The following is a 16,386-nucleotide window of genomic DNA, read 5'->3' on the forward strand; positions in this document are numbered from 1 at the left end:
TTCCTATTCCAGAACAAAGCACCTCCTACCTGGCATGATGATTTCAGGGAATCCCAGCTTTCTAGCAACAACAGTGGTTCTGTCTACCAGGTGTGGGTAGTCCTTTCTAGTCTGAATCACATCTCCAACCAGCATTTTCACAACCGTCCCCAAAACCCATAAAAAGAAAAAAAAAAAAAAAAAAAAGGGGTGGGGGGAAAGATTGCATTTCTGGTAGGGAAAAAAAACACCTGTCTTCAAATGATTGCCCAGCAAAGCAGGGATAAGAATTCATTTTCCCCACTTCCTGTAGATGAAAGTAAAAGCCCTGGAATCCAAAACTGACTCTACTAGTTTAAAACTGCCTCTAAGATTCTGCAGCAAACTCATGATTCTTCGCTTCCAGCTTCAAAGTTGACCCACCTCCATGGTGGTGCTACAGCTCTAACATAAAACCTTCTGTTTAAAATGTAAACAACATAAAATGAAGTGTCACTAAAATACCTTGTTATTTAGAAGAAAATAATAGAAATGCACTTTACCTTGTCCCCCACTGTCTCCTTTTGAAGCAGTGATTTTGCTTAGGAGGCTGTGTAAAAAATCATTCTCTGCCACTACCCTGTAGGAGAAACAACAATGTCTGTTGGGAATTGAGTGCTAAATAGATCAGACCAGAACATAAATGACAAACAGCCTCAGTCTTCTTTGCTGGACTTGACCCTCTTGTGATATGTTCTATAATTTCATTGTCTCTCCCTCAAGTTGCAGCCCACTCCCTTTCAGTTCTGTGCACAAAGAAGTGAAAAAGATTCAGTGACCAGCTAAGGATGGCATTTGGGGCCAGAGTGACCATGTGAACACCCTCACTAACCTGCCCCTCCAGTCCCCTCCACTCTCCTGATAAACAGCTAGAGAAATGAACTTGGAATTTTTAGCAGTTGCTTCTGAGTTTAGAAAGAAATTCTCACACAACAAACACGCTGGATCAATTTGGAAACAAGAGAAATAATAACCCAGTGTGTCATAGCTGGGTCTTTCAGAATTAAATTTATCCTCCAGAGCACATGGCAGCAGTGCTAGGTGGGATGCACAAATACTGGAATCTCTGCATTGGATCTGTGAGCATCACAGTTTTAGGCAGCTGGTCTGGCATTTCTTTTGAAAATAACGTGTGATAATTCTATTACTTTTTAAAGGAAACCCATTTTTTTCTCAGATTTTTCTCAAATTCAACACAGAACCAAGCTCATAAATTAGTAGCTACCCTTGCTTGTAAAGGTTACTGTGGAGTAGGGGTAACTATTTGGTTTGGGTTTGTGAAATGGGATGTGGTACCAGCTGCCTGAAGGAGCACATTCATAGAATTATACATTTATTTAACATGCTGTGGAATCCCTGTCAAGTCCTAAGTGCCTTTTCAAGTCATACTAAAATAATGAAGATTGTTACAGCATAAAATTATTAAAAGGAAAACTTATTCTTCAACCATTTCAGCTTGCTAGAGCTAAAGAGACAGACAGATATTCTTGTGCTTATCAAAGAGAGATCTAGGACTGTCTTACGGGTGAAAGGGAATGAAGTGCTGCTTTTCTTCATCACTTTCAGCTTTCCCTTTTATGATATCTGTAATATCCATGACTAGAGGAAGAAAAGAAAAATCATTAAAATATATAATAGCACTGCAAAATAGCTCTTTTTATCTATGAATGATGTTCTTGTTCCTCTTGAGAAATATGGATTTTCACCAGCAAGCAGTGCAGCCCAACAGGGGCAGGTTTGTGGGGCAGAGCATTTAGTGCAAAGTCCACACTACAAACCTTGAGTAAAGGGAGAATTCAGACTAATTTTGGTCTAATCCTGGGAATACAGGTGTGAGTGCATTGGTGATGCTGTTGGGACATAATCATGGGCTTGATTTCATTTGCAAGGAATTCTATCATTAAACTCTGGTACTGTGCTTTCATTTGCACTTAGCAGGAAGTTATATAAACAGGAAATTAATAATAATAATTAACAATTAATAACAATTTATTTGTATTACTGTATACTTAATTATATACTTAACTGTATTATCATATAATTAATAATAAATAACTAAACAAGAATAGCAACATTAAATTCAAAATCACATTTCTGACTTGAACTAAAATGTAGTTTTTAAGTTTTATGGACTTAAAAAAATACAGAGGGTAGTTGATGGAGCTGGTTTGTGTTCTGAGGTGTCTTGGTAGAGATTCTACATTCCAAGGCTGGCAAATATCCCTTGGGTCCTGCTTCAGCTCCAGCACAGGAGACATCAGGTACCTGCCACCCCAAAAGGCCTCCGGAGTCCTTGGGTGTATTTCTTGGAATTACTGTCCCTCAGATCCATCTTCCCAACTCGGACTATTTGACAAACTAAATAAATTTTGTCTCTGCTCAAGTCTTTATTTCCGAGATCCTAAGGTAGAAACAGAAAAGAATTGAAGTATTACTTGAGGAAAAAACAAGTTGTGACATTTAAACAGGACCTCCAGGAAGAAACTGAGTCTTAGAAATCAACAGGGAAAAAAACCAACAACTAACAAAACCAAACCAAACAAAACCACCTCCAATGAATAAAACACCCTGAGCACAAAGGATGAAAAAACTGTCAGTTTGAAATTTGAAGAAAATATAAGGTAAGATAAATAGAGAAAATAATAGCAACCAAGAGACACAGCAGATAAAAATATCAAGTCATCAGCAAATTTAAGAGGCAACAAATTCTTTTGAAGAAAGGCCACTGGCACATTAAAGCATTCAGAGTCTTGCTCTGTTTCTAAGATTGTCTCTTGTTTCCTTCTTCCCCTTGCTCATTCTCAGGAGTTCTGGCAGTGACCACAGAGAAGAGACAATTGGATTTGCCAATAAGAAGTAAACTGGAAAACACTTACTGTGAACACCACTTTCAGGTTGTTGAGCATATCAATCTCCTTTGGAAAGCCTCGGCTCCCCCATCTCACCAAGTAATTCTCACTGTTTTGAAGACAAATATCTCATTGTCATGTGATTTAAAAATTCCTCCCTTACACAGTACAGAACAAAAGTTGCATAACAGACATTCTGGGGTGATGGTTTAAATCTAATACCAGACTAAAAAGATAAGAAAAACACTGTACAAATATCATCACTAAGCTTGGAAAAAAATAACTTGAACATAACACAAATTGACACTTTTATTTTTTTTTTTTTTTTTAAGAAAACATCACCATTATCATAGTCTGTTTGGTGGAAATACTCAACAGAAACATTAATCTGTTTTGGAATTTATAATTTTCTCTCCTTTTTTTCCGCTCTCCCTCTTTCAGCACTTGACTCCAGACACCACAATATTCCCCATCAAGAATAATCTCTTTAAATTTGCAACAGGCTCAGCCTTCTCCAAACTTCTGACACATTCAGTCCAGGATCAAAACATTTGGAAACCTAGAATCCTTTAGTAGAACCAGAAACTAGTTTTGTCCGCACTTCACTTTGCTTTTAGTTTTGTCCCTTTTATTTCTATATTCCCTGCATTATTAGCACAGTGGCAATTATTTTACTTCATTTGGGCTGGCTGCTTTTGCTGCTCTTCTCCAATGAAAAGAGGAAAGTTTACCTGATAATTGTTGATTTCTGTGGGTCGTAGAGTGACATAAAGAGTTCTGCATCCTCTCCAATCCGGCAAACAAAGTTCCTCACAAACACATAGAGGCTGTGGGTTGGGGCTGAAGACATTCGGGAATATGATGCATAGTCTGGCTGATCCTTGGACTACTCAGAAGGAGGAAAATCATTAGCTGGATCCATGAATTAAAATGGTAGGATGCTACAAGCAGTTTAACTGTTACATATCACGAAAAGTGAATCTTGAAAAATCGAAGAAAGTTTGGATTAAAATGCTTGTTGCCAGCAAGTAAGAATTGCCCTGTACATTGCTCTCAAAGCTTTGCTTAATAAGGCAGACATGATGAGCAAATAAGGTTCTGACCCTCCAGCAGGCTTCACCAGGGGTTAACATCCCCGTCTGCAAGGAATTTGGAGAGTCACCAGGTCAGAAGTGGAGAAGTGACAGAGATATTGAAGATCCCACCTTCCTCCTCTGAGCCTTCCCTGCACACAGGGAGATAAAAAGCTCAGACTTGGTTCTGGAAAACACTGAACTCAGACCAGGGGGGCACCCCATGTGCAAATAATGACAAAGTTAATGACAGAGATGCCTTAAATCACTTAGGGGACTTAGTATGAGTAAGATCTTCCTTTGTATGGAATTGTAAACCTATTTCCCAGAAGGGCTCTCCTTTTAGAAAGGGAACAGGGTTTATTTTATTGTTTTTTTCCAGGGAACACAATAGCTAAACTGTTTTTCTTCCCTTCTTCCTTCACCTCCAGGAACCTTCCTATTTTGAGAATCTTAGATTTACTTTCATTCAGGAGAAAAGAGCCAAGTTAAGTTTCACTCTTGTATTTTAATATATTCAGAACCTTACCTCCCCCAGGCTGCTTTCAGTGGAACTACTCTGAAGTCCATTTCTCAAATTTTGGTAAAATACTGTGCCTAAAAGACTTAACAGTGGTTTTGCTATGCTGCAGCAACTTAAAACCCTTTAGGAGAGAGCAGGGAGTTGGACTTGGTCCTTATGATTTTTCCACCTTGAGATATTCTATGACTTCCCTGTCAGTTCAGTTCTTCAGCCACCAGGCAGTTACATAAAGGAGAAACAATTTCACCACTTTTAAAAATGTCAGTACAGAGGCAAGCCTGTAAGTCTGAAAGAATTAATTTTGGACACAGTAAGATACAGCAGAAGGTCTGCAATCCACATCATGATGGGCTTTCAGTGTGCTGGAAGCGTCAGCAAAATGGAATAAGTCTCTTTGAAGAGGAGATAAATAACATACTGAGATCAAGACACAGCTGAGCAGGTTCACTGACTCAAAAATAGGCTCCTGAATTCTACCTATACTCCATTTCAACCACCAAGAAACAGCTACTTAACACTTGATGGCCTAAACCCATTGTTTGGCTCTATTTTTAAAGCAACTCACCACAGTCTATTGCAGACTCCCAAGTTTAATTTTCCTTATACTGTGGGTTAATTACATTTTGATGTGTGGGGAGCAACATTTATTTACTGACACTGTTGAGAACAACTCAAAAAGTTTTTTGCAGTGGTTTGTCATGGGAGTTCTTGAAGTGTCATGACAACCCAACTATTTTCTCTCAAGTGTTTTACTTGCTTTTTTACAGTTTATTTCCTCATAAATGGAGAAAAGAACCAAAGAGGCTTAAAAATCCCTGAAGAGATTTAATGTAGAAAAAGGTCAAGGGAGTGTAGTCACCTGCTTTGCAATTTAGAAGATTAAATTTATGCACTTGTCAGCTTTGTTTCGGCACGTGAACTTCTGGTGTCCACAAGATTATGCTGAGTGCACCTTAGTGCTTCTTCAGTGAGCTTAAATTCAGCTTCATCACACTAACTAGCAGGCAGCAACATTAGCAAACAACTAGTGCTGTCACAAGGTCTTGTAAAACCAGCTGTGGTTACTCACAGTGTGCAGCTGAACTCCAAGTGTGCAACTATTCACGGTGCAATTCAGCCCATTGAGTAGTCCACAGGACTACTCAGCTCTACAGATGGAAAGAGGAGATGTATTTCCATACAGGAATCCAAGAATGGATTTAGAACCAGCTCTAGACAGAGGCTTTCAGCCCAGCCTACAGCCCAAATCCGGTGCACAAACACAATTAACTCAGTTTGAGTTAATTAGCTGTGTCCACACCACATGAATGCGAATCTACTCTTAAAGTCAGAGGCAAAAGTTCCCACCTTTTATGGCAGAAGGTTACATCCTTCAGCCCTTAGACTAGTTTTTGGTTTGGATTTTAGGAGAGGAAGCAGTAAGTTTCCCACTAATTCCTACCATTTCCTCCTTGATTCGCTCAGTGATTTTATTAGTGGCTTCTTCGTGTGCATGAAATAGGCTGATGACACTGGTTTTGTCTGGATCCAAGATATTTCCATCTTCATCTCTAACTATCAGGTCGAGCTCAAGGATTCTGTGAAAATACAAATAATGGTTGGGTAATTTCCCTCTATATAAAGAAAGCTTAGAATCCTAACACACAAGGAGAGGCTTCAAGTTTTAAAGTAATAAAGTCTAAATAAATGCAACTGTATTTCCCCAAAGAAAAATTTAACTAAACCAGATGATTTTGTTTTCAAGTTGTTGTACAGTATTTAGAAATTTATAATAATGTCACCAAAGCATTAAAAAGTAAAGCATTAAAACATAAAATAGGTTCACCCTGTTCAGTGATTTTAACAGTTCTCATCACTTTTTCTTTTTAATGTACAACATTTGTAATCAAGACGTGCAGAATTTTCCTGTTACCTTCTCCTTTTATGTTGCTCTCTCACCCTCCCAGCCCTGTTACTTAGCTCACTGCTGTGCTCTGTTCTGCCTTGCTCTCATACAAATAATGCCTTTATTCCTTCCACTCTTTGTTTCCCCCCTTCAACACTAAAACCTCAAGTTTTACCTCCATAAATCCTACATATCTTGTCCACTGTATCTTCATGTCAAGAGACAGCCTTTCATCCCTGTCTAGGTTCTCAATCCTCTGTCCCCCTCTAAAATTGGCCTCCTTTGTGCTGTACTGTACTTTTCCCAATTTTTGGAGTATTCTGGCTGCCCTTCCAGCACTGCTGCTGCTGTTTGAAGCATTCTGTGTCAGACTGCAAACCATCTGCACCACTTTATGTGATAATCCACAACCTCTCCTGATTTGGTGTTTAATCTCCTCTCCCACAGTGACCCACTCAGCCCCTATTATTGTTCCCCTTGACTCCTTCTCCACAGTTTGGCAAATTTCCTTCACACAACACAACCCAACCCCACCCTTCCAGGTGTTTACAAACACTACCCAACTTGCAGTATTCCTCTGTGCAATCCCAAACCATTTTAAACATCCCCTTGACCCCTACTGTTCCAAAGGAAGCAGTTCACTGTCTCATAACGTGGAAAGAAGAGTGTGAAAGAAATCTGAAAGCAAATAAGTGTTAATCAGTTGTCTTAATCAGAGCTTTGACTGGAGTTTTTCAAAGCAAACCCTGTCTTGGAGTGACTATTCAGCTCCACTCAGTGTAATAGGACACAGTGTATCCCAACAGTCTGTTCTGTGTGAATAAAATTAATCAGAAATTTGCATTCAAATCACAGTGAAGGAGTTCAGAGTTTCATAACATCTTGTGGTCATTGTTTATGTGTAGCCACAGGTACTTTAGAAGCTTTTAGAAGCTAAAAGAAGACTTTCAGCTGCACAGAGGCCTTCAGGCCACAACAACCACACTCACTTAAAATAGCTAAGTAGAGTTTATAAGCAGATCCCATTGCCCGTAAAACCAATACTACAAAGATTTGTTTATCAAGCTCTCTCTCTCTTCCTTTATCAGATGGTGGAACACTACCAACAGCACTTTTTTTGCCAAAAAATAAGTTGTGTTGCAGTGACCTTTCATTAGCAAGAAGGAGGCGAGATGTTTTGTCAAATAACTATTCTGTCCCTGGTAGTTTCACTTCTATTATCAGAACTAGAATTCTGCCTGGAAATTCCCCAGTGAATTGGGTGTGGATGTGTGTGTTTGCAGACTTACCATGGTCTGTCAGCACCACTTTTGAGGGTCACTTAACACTGCAGACATAGACTGTGTTTGTAAAGGGTGGACAAGTTTTGAGTCCTGAGCACATTGGTGTTATGTGTATATAAAGACCAGTTATCTGACATCAAATCTTTGCAATTAACAAGCTCATATATTTATAATTAACAAATAAATTAATATTTTGAAAAGGCACTTTATTATGAGAAACCTCAACACAGTATCCACTATTAACCCAGGAGTAAGAGGGAGAGGTTTGAAAAGGAAGATTCAACGTGAATCAGATTTTTGAGTTACAAAACTGCAGACATAAAAACTTTGTCATCATCTCTTCGGTGATGGGTTTTAAAATAAATCAGGTTTTCCAGAAGCATTGTAGGCCACTTACCTGTTACCATAATCAATTTTGGAAGTGACTTTCTGTTTGAGTTCTTTGAGCTCATCTTTCGGCAAAGTCCCGGACAGGAGCTGTGAGCGCCACTCCATCAGGTCAAACATCATGGACTGCACCTGCTGGAACCTGTCCTTCTTGTTTGTCTGAGACAGAAGAGAAAAAAAGAAGTTTCAGGCTTCAAGTTGAGGTGTGACACTGGTCTTGAAAATTAAATACGTCCCATATTTAATGCTAAATTATTGCAGGAAGCAGGCAAAGTAATGAGCCTGGCTTCCTTCCTCTTCTCATCCCACAAACTGTTAAGGACAGAATCTCCCATGTGACCATAAAGAAATGACATGAAATTTAAGTAGTTTGTATGGGGATAGGAAATGATGTCATTTTTGTTTTATTTAATTGCGCTGTTTTAAGATTCTTTAAAAGTCTCATCAAGGGAAAACATCACAGAAGCAATTTACTTCTGTATGAGAGACTGATAAGATCATTTTGGGAACAACATTTGATTGTGGTATTAACACATTTAAGAGAAAAATGAGAGAATACACAGAAGTCACTAAAGCAGTTTTAGTGTCATTCACTGAAACAAGAAGGGTTTTCATTGTTGACTTTAACAAGAATAAGAAGTGACACGTTTCACAAGTGACATGTTTCAGAAAACTACACCACATTCAAGATTTCCTTGATCCAACAGAAAAAAAAAAGAAAATCCAACAGCTGGGATCCTGAACCAGTCAGCACAATTGCTGAAATTGCCAATTGTTCATAGCTACATGCTCCCAGCAACCCTTGAACAACCTTTGTTTTAGCATTCCAAGAACATCATGAGTCTTCTTCACATGCATCTTGGTTCTGCTTTATACTCCTACCTGGAAACTTTTCACCTCTACAAATCAAAATTATGAAAAATTTATCATGCCCAGGATACTCAATGTTGACACAACTGCCATGAAGTTACAACACCCCTGAGCACCCCTCAGTGTCAGCCTTTCCATTCACAGAATCACAGGATCATCAAGACCACCCAGTCCAACCTTGAATCCAGCACCACCACTGCCAGGTGGATGATTGGACTAGATTTAAAGCCATTTAAAGACATTTAAAGCCACTGAAGAAAATGGTAATTATTTAAGCAGTGAGGAAGCAATTCCTTAAATCCACCCAGACCCTGCCCTGCATTGAGGAAAACACACAAATTTGGACACTATGCATAAATAGGACTGACTATCAGGCCATGAATGGTGTGTAAAGTGTCCTACCACATAGAGCTGCTTCCAGATGCTTCCCCATTCCCAGAGAGTAGTGGTAACTTCTTGAACTAGAGGAATTTCAGCAGGTATTACGTTTTCTGTGTGTCTAGGAAAGAGAAGAAAACGTAACACAAAGAGAGTCTGTGTTTCGTGGGTGTATATTATAGTTACTGTGGTTGGGCTTTATAAATGCCTTAAAACTCATTCTTTAGCAGGCAAGCCCCTTAATGTGGTACAACAGATAAATTCAATACCTTTTCTTTTCAACAGTCACTTCCTTGATGTGGATGAAGGATTTAGGAAATATTCCCTGTTGAAAGAGAAAAAAAAGTGTAAGTCCCAGAACATTTAAGTAACAGCCATGACTATGAACATAAACTTTAACCACATAAATGGTAATATCCCGATTAACTCTTGGCTATCTAGTTTTTTATTCAAAAAAATGTTTTTTATTCAAATAAATGCATTTCTCTTTGACAGACAAATAAAAGAAGTTTTGTCATATCCTTCTCTGCTAATATTAAGTGCTTAGGATTACCTTTCTTCATAAGAAACACCACCTTCCATACTCTTCCCCCAGGAAACAGTACAATTAAATACAAGTCAATACCACACAATTTAAATTCATTAAAGAAACATTTTGTCACGTGAACCTGCAAATCTTTTCTTGGTAGTTAAGCCAGGTTCTTCTTGGATTCTTCTCTGTTCAACAAGTGATTCGTGGTACTTCAAGTCCCATGATAATTCAATAACATATGTGCTACTTTACAAAGCCTTTCTCCAAGTTAAATTTCAACTTTTTATTTTAAGCACTGGATCTTAATCAAGACATAATCATGTCTTATCAATTCCACATTTTTTCATTAAGATTTAAGTTCAAAAGATTCCATGAAGAAGCCAAGTAACAGAAGAAGGTCACACTGATACTAAATTTAGTGATATCTTAGTACTTTAAATTAATAATACTTCTTAAAGAACTGATCTTGAAGCCCTTTAGCAATATTAGCAATTAGTTAAAAGGAAGTGATCAGTTCTGGTAAATATTTTCCCCTTTTAGTTTTTAGATTAAATTTTAATCAATTAAAATAAAAATATTATGTAGAATAAATGGCAACAGCGTTTTGATTCAAAAGAAACATCGAAGGAGGAATTAAGACATAGGTGTGGTATTGGGGAGGATGGTTTGTCACTCTGTCATGTCCACCCTCAGGTATGGCAGATAAACAGGTGATAGTTACTACCTTGGGTGTCTGAAAGACTGAAATACATTGAAATATTGTGCTGGGTCAACAACTTGTAGTAAACCCCCTTATCACTATCCTGCTCTTGCCTTCTCTGTGGTGAGCTAGAAATGGACACAAACATCCTGTTCAGGTGTGCTGGAGCTCATGGAATGGGAGAAACAGCAGGGGGAAGTCTGGACATCATTCACAATTCCCACAAACAATCCCTCATTCCTCTGTCTTGTAGGATAAGAAGTCATTAAGCAATGAAATGAAACAACAACTCAAGCATCTTATGCTTCCAAAAGCAAAGGAAATCTTTCAGCTATCACATATAGTTTGTAAACAGACACAAATGAGTTTCTCTAAGTTAATTGAAGTAATTTCTAATACCTACAGGCCACTGAATACAGAACAGAAAAAAAATAATGGAGAATTAGAGAACTTCACACTATTCTGGTTTTTTTTGTTGTTGTTGGCGTATTCTCTGTCCCTCTGCTCCCCAGATATCCCTTTTAAAGAGGCTGTGAAGGTTTTGTACATCCCTTTTCCAAGATACAGAGAAGCAACTTGCAGCAAACAGTTTTGCTGTAATACAGGCACGAGTCTCTAACTTCAAATGCCTTTGCATTGCTGCTCCCTAAAAAAACCTTGTGTTAAGAGCAAGCTACCAAAAAAAAAAAAAAAAAGGTTTTCTTCTAGAAAAATGCATTTAAAACTAAGAAGTAACTTTCTTGGTATTTAACTCAGCAGTCCCTATACCCAGGGTAAAAACTATTCATCTGTGCCTTTCCATCTTTAGGTATGAGAATACCTACTTTTTTTTTTAATTAATATGATTTTTGTACCGTAGAAATATTTAGGAATTTAAGCCTCATGTAAGCTGTTTATATTGTATGTAACCTGAAGAATCCTTAGAAAAAGTATAGAAACAAACATATCTAGCAGCAAATTTACTCAAAATTTAATTCACGTGGTGTCTGTTAACCTCAAGACACAGTAATTTCTTCTTCATTGATCTGCTTTTCTCCCAGTCCTCACTTCTATTTACCAACTGTCCAGGATGTATGTTGATCATTTTATTCATCTTGAAAGGAGAGAGAGTGGACAGAGCTGACTTGAGAGATCAGGACAGAACCATCTACTAAGAGAGAATAGAAAACCCACTTCAGGGGTTGACTTGTTAAAAATAGTCCCATAGGGCTGAACAGTGTGATCTTACCTCTGCTCCTTTGTATCTCACCAAGTAACCCTTGTACCAATCTAAAAGAAGAAAGATCACTTGGTATGACAAAAAAAACATGGATTAAAACACATCCAATAAAATCATGAGTTTTATTTCATGGGAGAAATATCTAGCATATTGTTTGTAAAAATTCAGGATTACTTCATGCATACACAGATTAAAGTGAACACCAGGAAGCACGTTAAGCATGACTTGAATTTTAGCAAATATGATTATATGGTCGACTTTCAAGTCTTGCATAGTAAACACAGATAATCTTAGACTGGATTTCACACCCCCACACTCACATTAAAAAGGTAGGATGAGTTGTTGTGCAGTGTAATATTTATCACAGACATTTAGGTATCTATCTCAGCTGAGGTGGCCCATGGGACTGGACAGCTCATGAAGCTCCTCTGATTGTGTTCTGGGTGTAGGATTGACTCAATACAGCAAATGGATGTTACATATCCATTTTCCTTGTATGTAATAAGACTTAAACCACCTTTCTGCCATGAGGAATTATAGCTTTTGGACTCAGCTTGAATAAGAAGCTTCCTGGTGTAAAGTTCAAGTTAGAACCTCGAGACAGTGCAGGACTGTTATTTGGCTTCTACTCCATTCATAACCAGAAACCCCTCCTGGAAGGCAGGAGTGCTGTATTGCAGTAGTGGCAACTAAAACACCAAATCAGATTTTATTCCATCTATTCCACGATTAAGTCACAATAAACTTCTACAAAAAAACATAAAATGCAGAGTTCAACCTTCCTGAATTACAGCAGAGGCCATGACCACTGTGCACACACGCATCACGCAAAATCACCTCCACAGCAACACTATTTAACTCTGTTAAATACTACGTTTTCATCCCAAACAGAGTATTTTATGACTAAAGGCATATGTTTTCTAACTATAATTTCATGAACAGTTATGATCTCTTCCCTACCACTTTTTCCCTCTCACCGTTTCTCAGACAGCACAGGTATTTCAGCCATGAATCAAAACATAAAAAAAATAAAGCCCAAACAGTGCTGTCAGAAAGATGATGTTAAAAGTCACAGGAGGGTGACTGACCTCAAAAAAAAGACTCAGGACATATTTTTTTCAGGTTTTTTTTTGCACTGGTATTCTTTCCCTCACTGTCTTTGTCAACAGTGAAATTCCATCTTACTTCTAAAACTGAATTATTTGCACATAGCCTCAGTTTACAGTCAGGTGTGTAAAATCTATTTCCTCCCATTTGCTGTGACAGCACATGTATGTTCTGTGCATATAATTTTTGCACGCAAAACCAACTAAAATAGGACGTAAAATGAGCACAGGAAAGAACCTGTCACTGTTGGTTACTCACCAGCTGCAGCTGGCAGCATATTTTTAAGATATCTGATAACAGATGAACTTCACTCACACAATGTGAAAAATTCTGCTTCTTCATTGGCAAACATATTTCATAAGACAAGGTATCAAGGGCAGGGGATTCAGAAAAGACTTCATATAAAAAATAACCCCATGAGATGAGCACTCAACTCTCTGGGCTGACAACAAATGTACCACAGGGATCAGAAACCTTAAGTGCTATTTCTGCAACTAACACAGAGCACAGGGCTAAGGAGGTTTCTGCTTTGCCCACGTGTTTTTTCCAGAGCCAAAATGCTTAGAATGGAGGCTTAAAGAATTCTGCAGAGCTTGCATATTTTAGGAGAGGCCATGGATCATTACTTGTGACTTTGAGAGATTCATCTGCTGCCTGTCTAAGGAGTGACAGCAATGTTTTCACTGATGCTTAGAGATACCGAATTTTACAAGTAGAAGAAAAACCATGTGCTCCAATGTATTGGAAATGTGGTTTCTCAGATGCTCCTCTCTCAAATTCTTTGTTGTTTCCATGCAGAACTCTCTGCAGGGGAGTGGGCTGGGCTCAAACAGCTTCAGAGCCTTTGCAGCCCTGTGACCACAACGAGTGCCTTCCAACACCAGGCTGTGCCTGTGACTGTGTAATGCAGCAGCTGACCCTTCTCCTGAACATTACTGCAGTAAGATACAACAGACCCACTGGATCAGCAGAAATAGGTTGAAGAAGATAATTTTACAATACATTTTGCAAAGCTTTAAGCACTTCATAATTTTTTTCTTAATTTTTTTTTAAACCTGGTCGAGGACATCACTATATCGTTACTGTTACAATGACACTTAGAGACACCTCACTGCTGTGAGTTAGGTATGCTAATAAAAAATTCAGTAGCTTTGGCACATTTAGAGAGAATTCAGTCAGATCATGAACGACTTGGACTTTTGCTGCTTTCCATGTTCTGCAAGTTGGATGGTTCTCAGAAATGTTTCTATCATGCAGACCCTCATTTCTTTAACATACTAGATTTCCTTCTTATATAACAAGGGTTCTGAATGTCTCCTAGCAACAAATATTTAGTTTAGAGGCAAAAAATGTACTCCATTAAAACTTAATGTCCCTTCCATCAGGTATCTTACAAAGCTGGCACAAACTTCACAAACTCTGCGTTCACCTTGATGACTTCCTCATTTGGTAATGGCTTCCCAAAAAACCACATGTACTGTAATATGTCTAATTTTGGCTCTTCAAAAAAGGATAGGTTCTTCCTCAAAATAGATCACTACCACCACTAAAAATAAGAGTATTAGACCACCACTGATGTAACAGAGGGAATTGCTGTGAAGTGAAAGGACTGTGTCATTCACAAAGAAACCTCTAGTTGAAGGCAAGTGACTTACCTTCACAGGACTCCAAGATATGGACCACATCACCAATCTGAAGAGGTAGTTGAGGTATTCCTGTGCCTTTGAAATTGTATATAGCTGAAAAATTAAAGGATGACAATACTATGTTTCAATACAGCCAGACACTACAATTAAACTGAAAACCAAACATGGATATTAAGACTCTGATACTGGGATAAGCACACTATGATAGACAAGCAGAACCACAATTCTATAAAGAAGCTCCATTTGTCACCATTAATTTGTCTCTTTGCTTGTGAGAATGGAAAGGTGGTGAAAACGGCCAGTGCTGAAAACAAACAAGAAATAATCAACAAACCCCACAGAAACCTCAGCAGGCATGTGGGAACAAGCTCTTCATCACCTGCTCTGCACAGGATTTAGGATGCAGGTCTTGAATAAATACACATTCACGGTGCTGGAGAATTGTTTGTCTGCAGATTCAAGGGCTTTGAGCACACAGTTTACAGAAATTTACAGCTACACTGATGAGAAAGGGCACAGAGTTGCCTATAGAAACAATTTCCTGAATCCTTTTCTGGGTTTAGACGCTTCAATTTAACATGAAACTGTTTCATATGGAAAGAGTATAAAGTTTCACAGTTCTCTGTATTCTCTGTATGACTCTGAAAAGAACACAGGAGCAGTGGATTTTAAAAGTGTTCTAATCAGAAGCTTATCTCTATGTGGTTAAGAAACAGTACTTTCAGAGAGAATTCAAGAAAATAAGCCTCCTTACCAGTTCTGATGTTCTAGGGCTACAGGATGTGGGCTGCTATGGTTACCATGTGCCTCTGTAATTTTTTTTTTTCTTCATGGGCTTGGTTATAGACTTGAACAATAGCATTAGAGAGTAGAAGTGCTTATTGGAGTTAAATCACACCAGGAAAGTATTAAAATATGTAGGTGAAACTCAAAGTTGTGCAGGTAGGAACAGGAACACCGGCACTGAGCACGACCTGCTTGGGGTAGGAGAGGTGTTGGCCAGCAGAGCTCTCTGCCCTGCTCCTGCCAGTGTCCCAGTCCATCCAAACTGGAAGCATTTGGGACTAGGGGAACACTGATTTATAAAGCAGAGCCCACCTTCAGTATGTTCCCCCATTCCTTTTGCTCCTCCCCCATCCAGGCTTCTAAAGCAGGATATTAAATCTCTGCTAGGCCAAAATGTACACTGGGGACACACTTTATTTAAACATTTTACTTTGAATTATGTTTAAAGGCTCCAATTAAATTGCCTTTCAGGAAAATGCCTAAGGTAGGAGTGTAGAGCTAAATAGATTCATCCTTGTTACTTTACATGTATTCCATACATTATGTTTGCTGGGGTTTTTATATTTGCTATATTTCTAGAACAGAAATTAGAAGGAATCTCCGATGTAAGAGGCTTACTGGACTTAATGGTTCTTAATTTTTTTTTTTTTTTACATGAAGAGACGTTCCCAGCTGTTCCTCCTCCTGAGTAGATAGAGCAGGGCTTGAACAATTCAACACAAGGGGAGGAGAAAATAAAGAATAACTTTGAAGTGAGGCTCTGCTGTCCAGATTCAGCCATTTATCCAAGAGAATCTTGAAGACACTCCCTCAGTGATGCTCAGAGGACTGCACACAAAATTGAAATTAAATAGTAGATGTGTGTATAGCACATGTGCAGTTACATTCTGAGTGATTTCTTTTCAAGAAGTGAAAGATGGCCAAACCCCTGCTAAGTTAACACGACATTTAAAGACACATTTCCACCGAGGTGTTTGGGAGATGTGGGGGATGTGTGTGCTCTTACTTTTTGCCTGAAATGTTCATGCAAATGAAGGTTACTGCTGACTACCACACGCTTTAGATTTCAAAATATGCACTGCTCTACTCAGTTGTAGCTGTCTCAAAACGTGGATTCAAATTACTGAGTC

General features: G+C 38.5%; 1 protein-coding gene across 1 annotated transcript in view; it reads right to left on the reverse strand.

Moving 5' to 3' along the window:
* The window catches only part of DOCK2 (dedicator of cytokinesis 2), a 165,379-nt gene that overhangs the window by 142,998 nt on the left and 5,995 nt on the right, over positions 1 to 16,386 (reverse strand). Inside the window, exons 2-12 of the mRNA XM_027643547.1 lie at positions 14,480 to 14,563; positions 11,727 to 11,767; positions 9,536 to 9,591; positions 9,291 to 9,387; positions 8,029 to 8,177; positions 5,905 to 6,040; positions 3,599 to 3,753; positions 2,895 to 2,976; positions 2,284 to 2,419; positions 1,542 to 1,617; positions 522 to 598 (exon numbers count right to left, since the gene is read on the reverse strand). Of these exons, the coding sequence (XP_027499348.1) occupies positions 522 to 598; positions 1,542 to 1,617; positions 2,284 to 2,419; positions 2,895 to 2,976; positions 3,599 to 3,753; positions 5,905 to 6,040; positions 8,029 to 8,177; positions 9,291 to 9,387; positions 9,536 to 9,591; positions 11,727 to 11,767; positions 14,480 to 14,563 (1,089 nt within the window). The remainder of the gene's footprint in view (positions 1 to 521; positions 599 to 1,541; positions 1,618 to 2,283; positions 2,420 to 2,894; positions 2,977 to 3,598; positions 3,754 to 5,904; positions 6,041 to 8,028; positions 8,178 to 9,290; positions 9,388 to 9,535; positions 9,592 to 11,726; positions 11,768 to 14,479; positions 14,564 to 16,386) is intronic.

Source organism: Corapipo altera, unplaced genomic scaffold (genome assembly GCF_003945725.1).
Source record: "Corapipo altera isolate COAL_440 unplaced genomic scaffold, ASM394572v1 75, whole genome shotgun sequence".
Lineage (NCBI taxonomy): Eukaryota > Metazoa > Chordata > Aves > Passeriformes > Pipridae > Corapipo > Corapipo altera.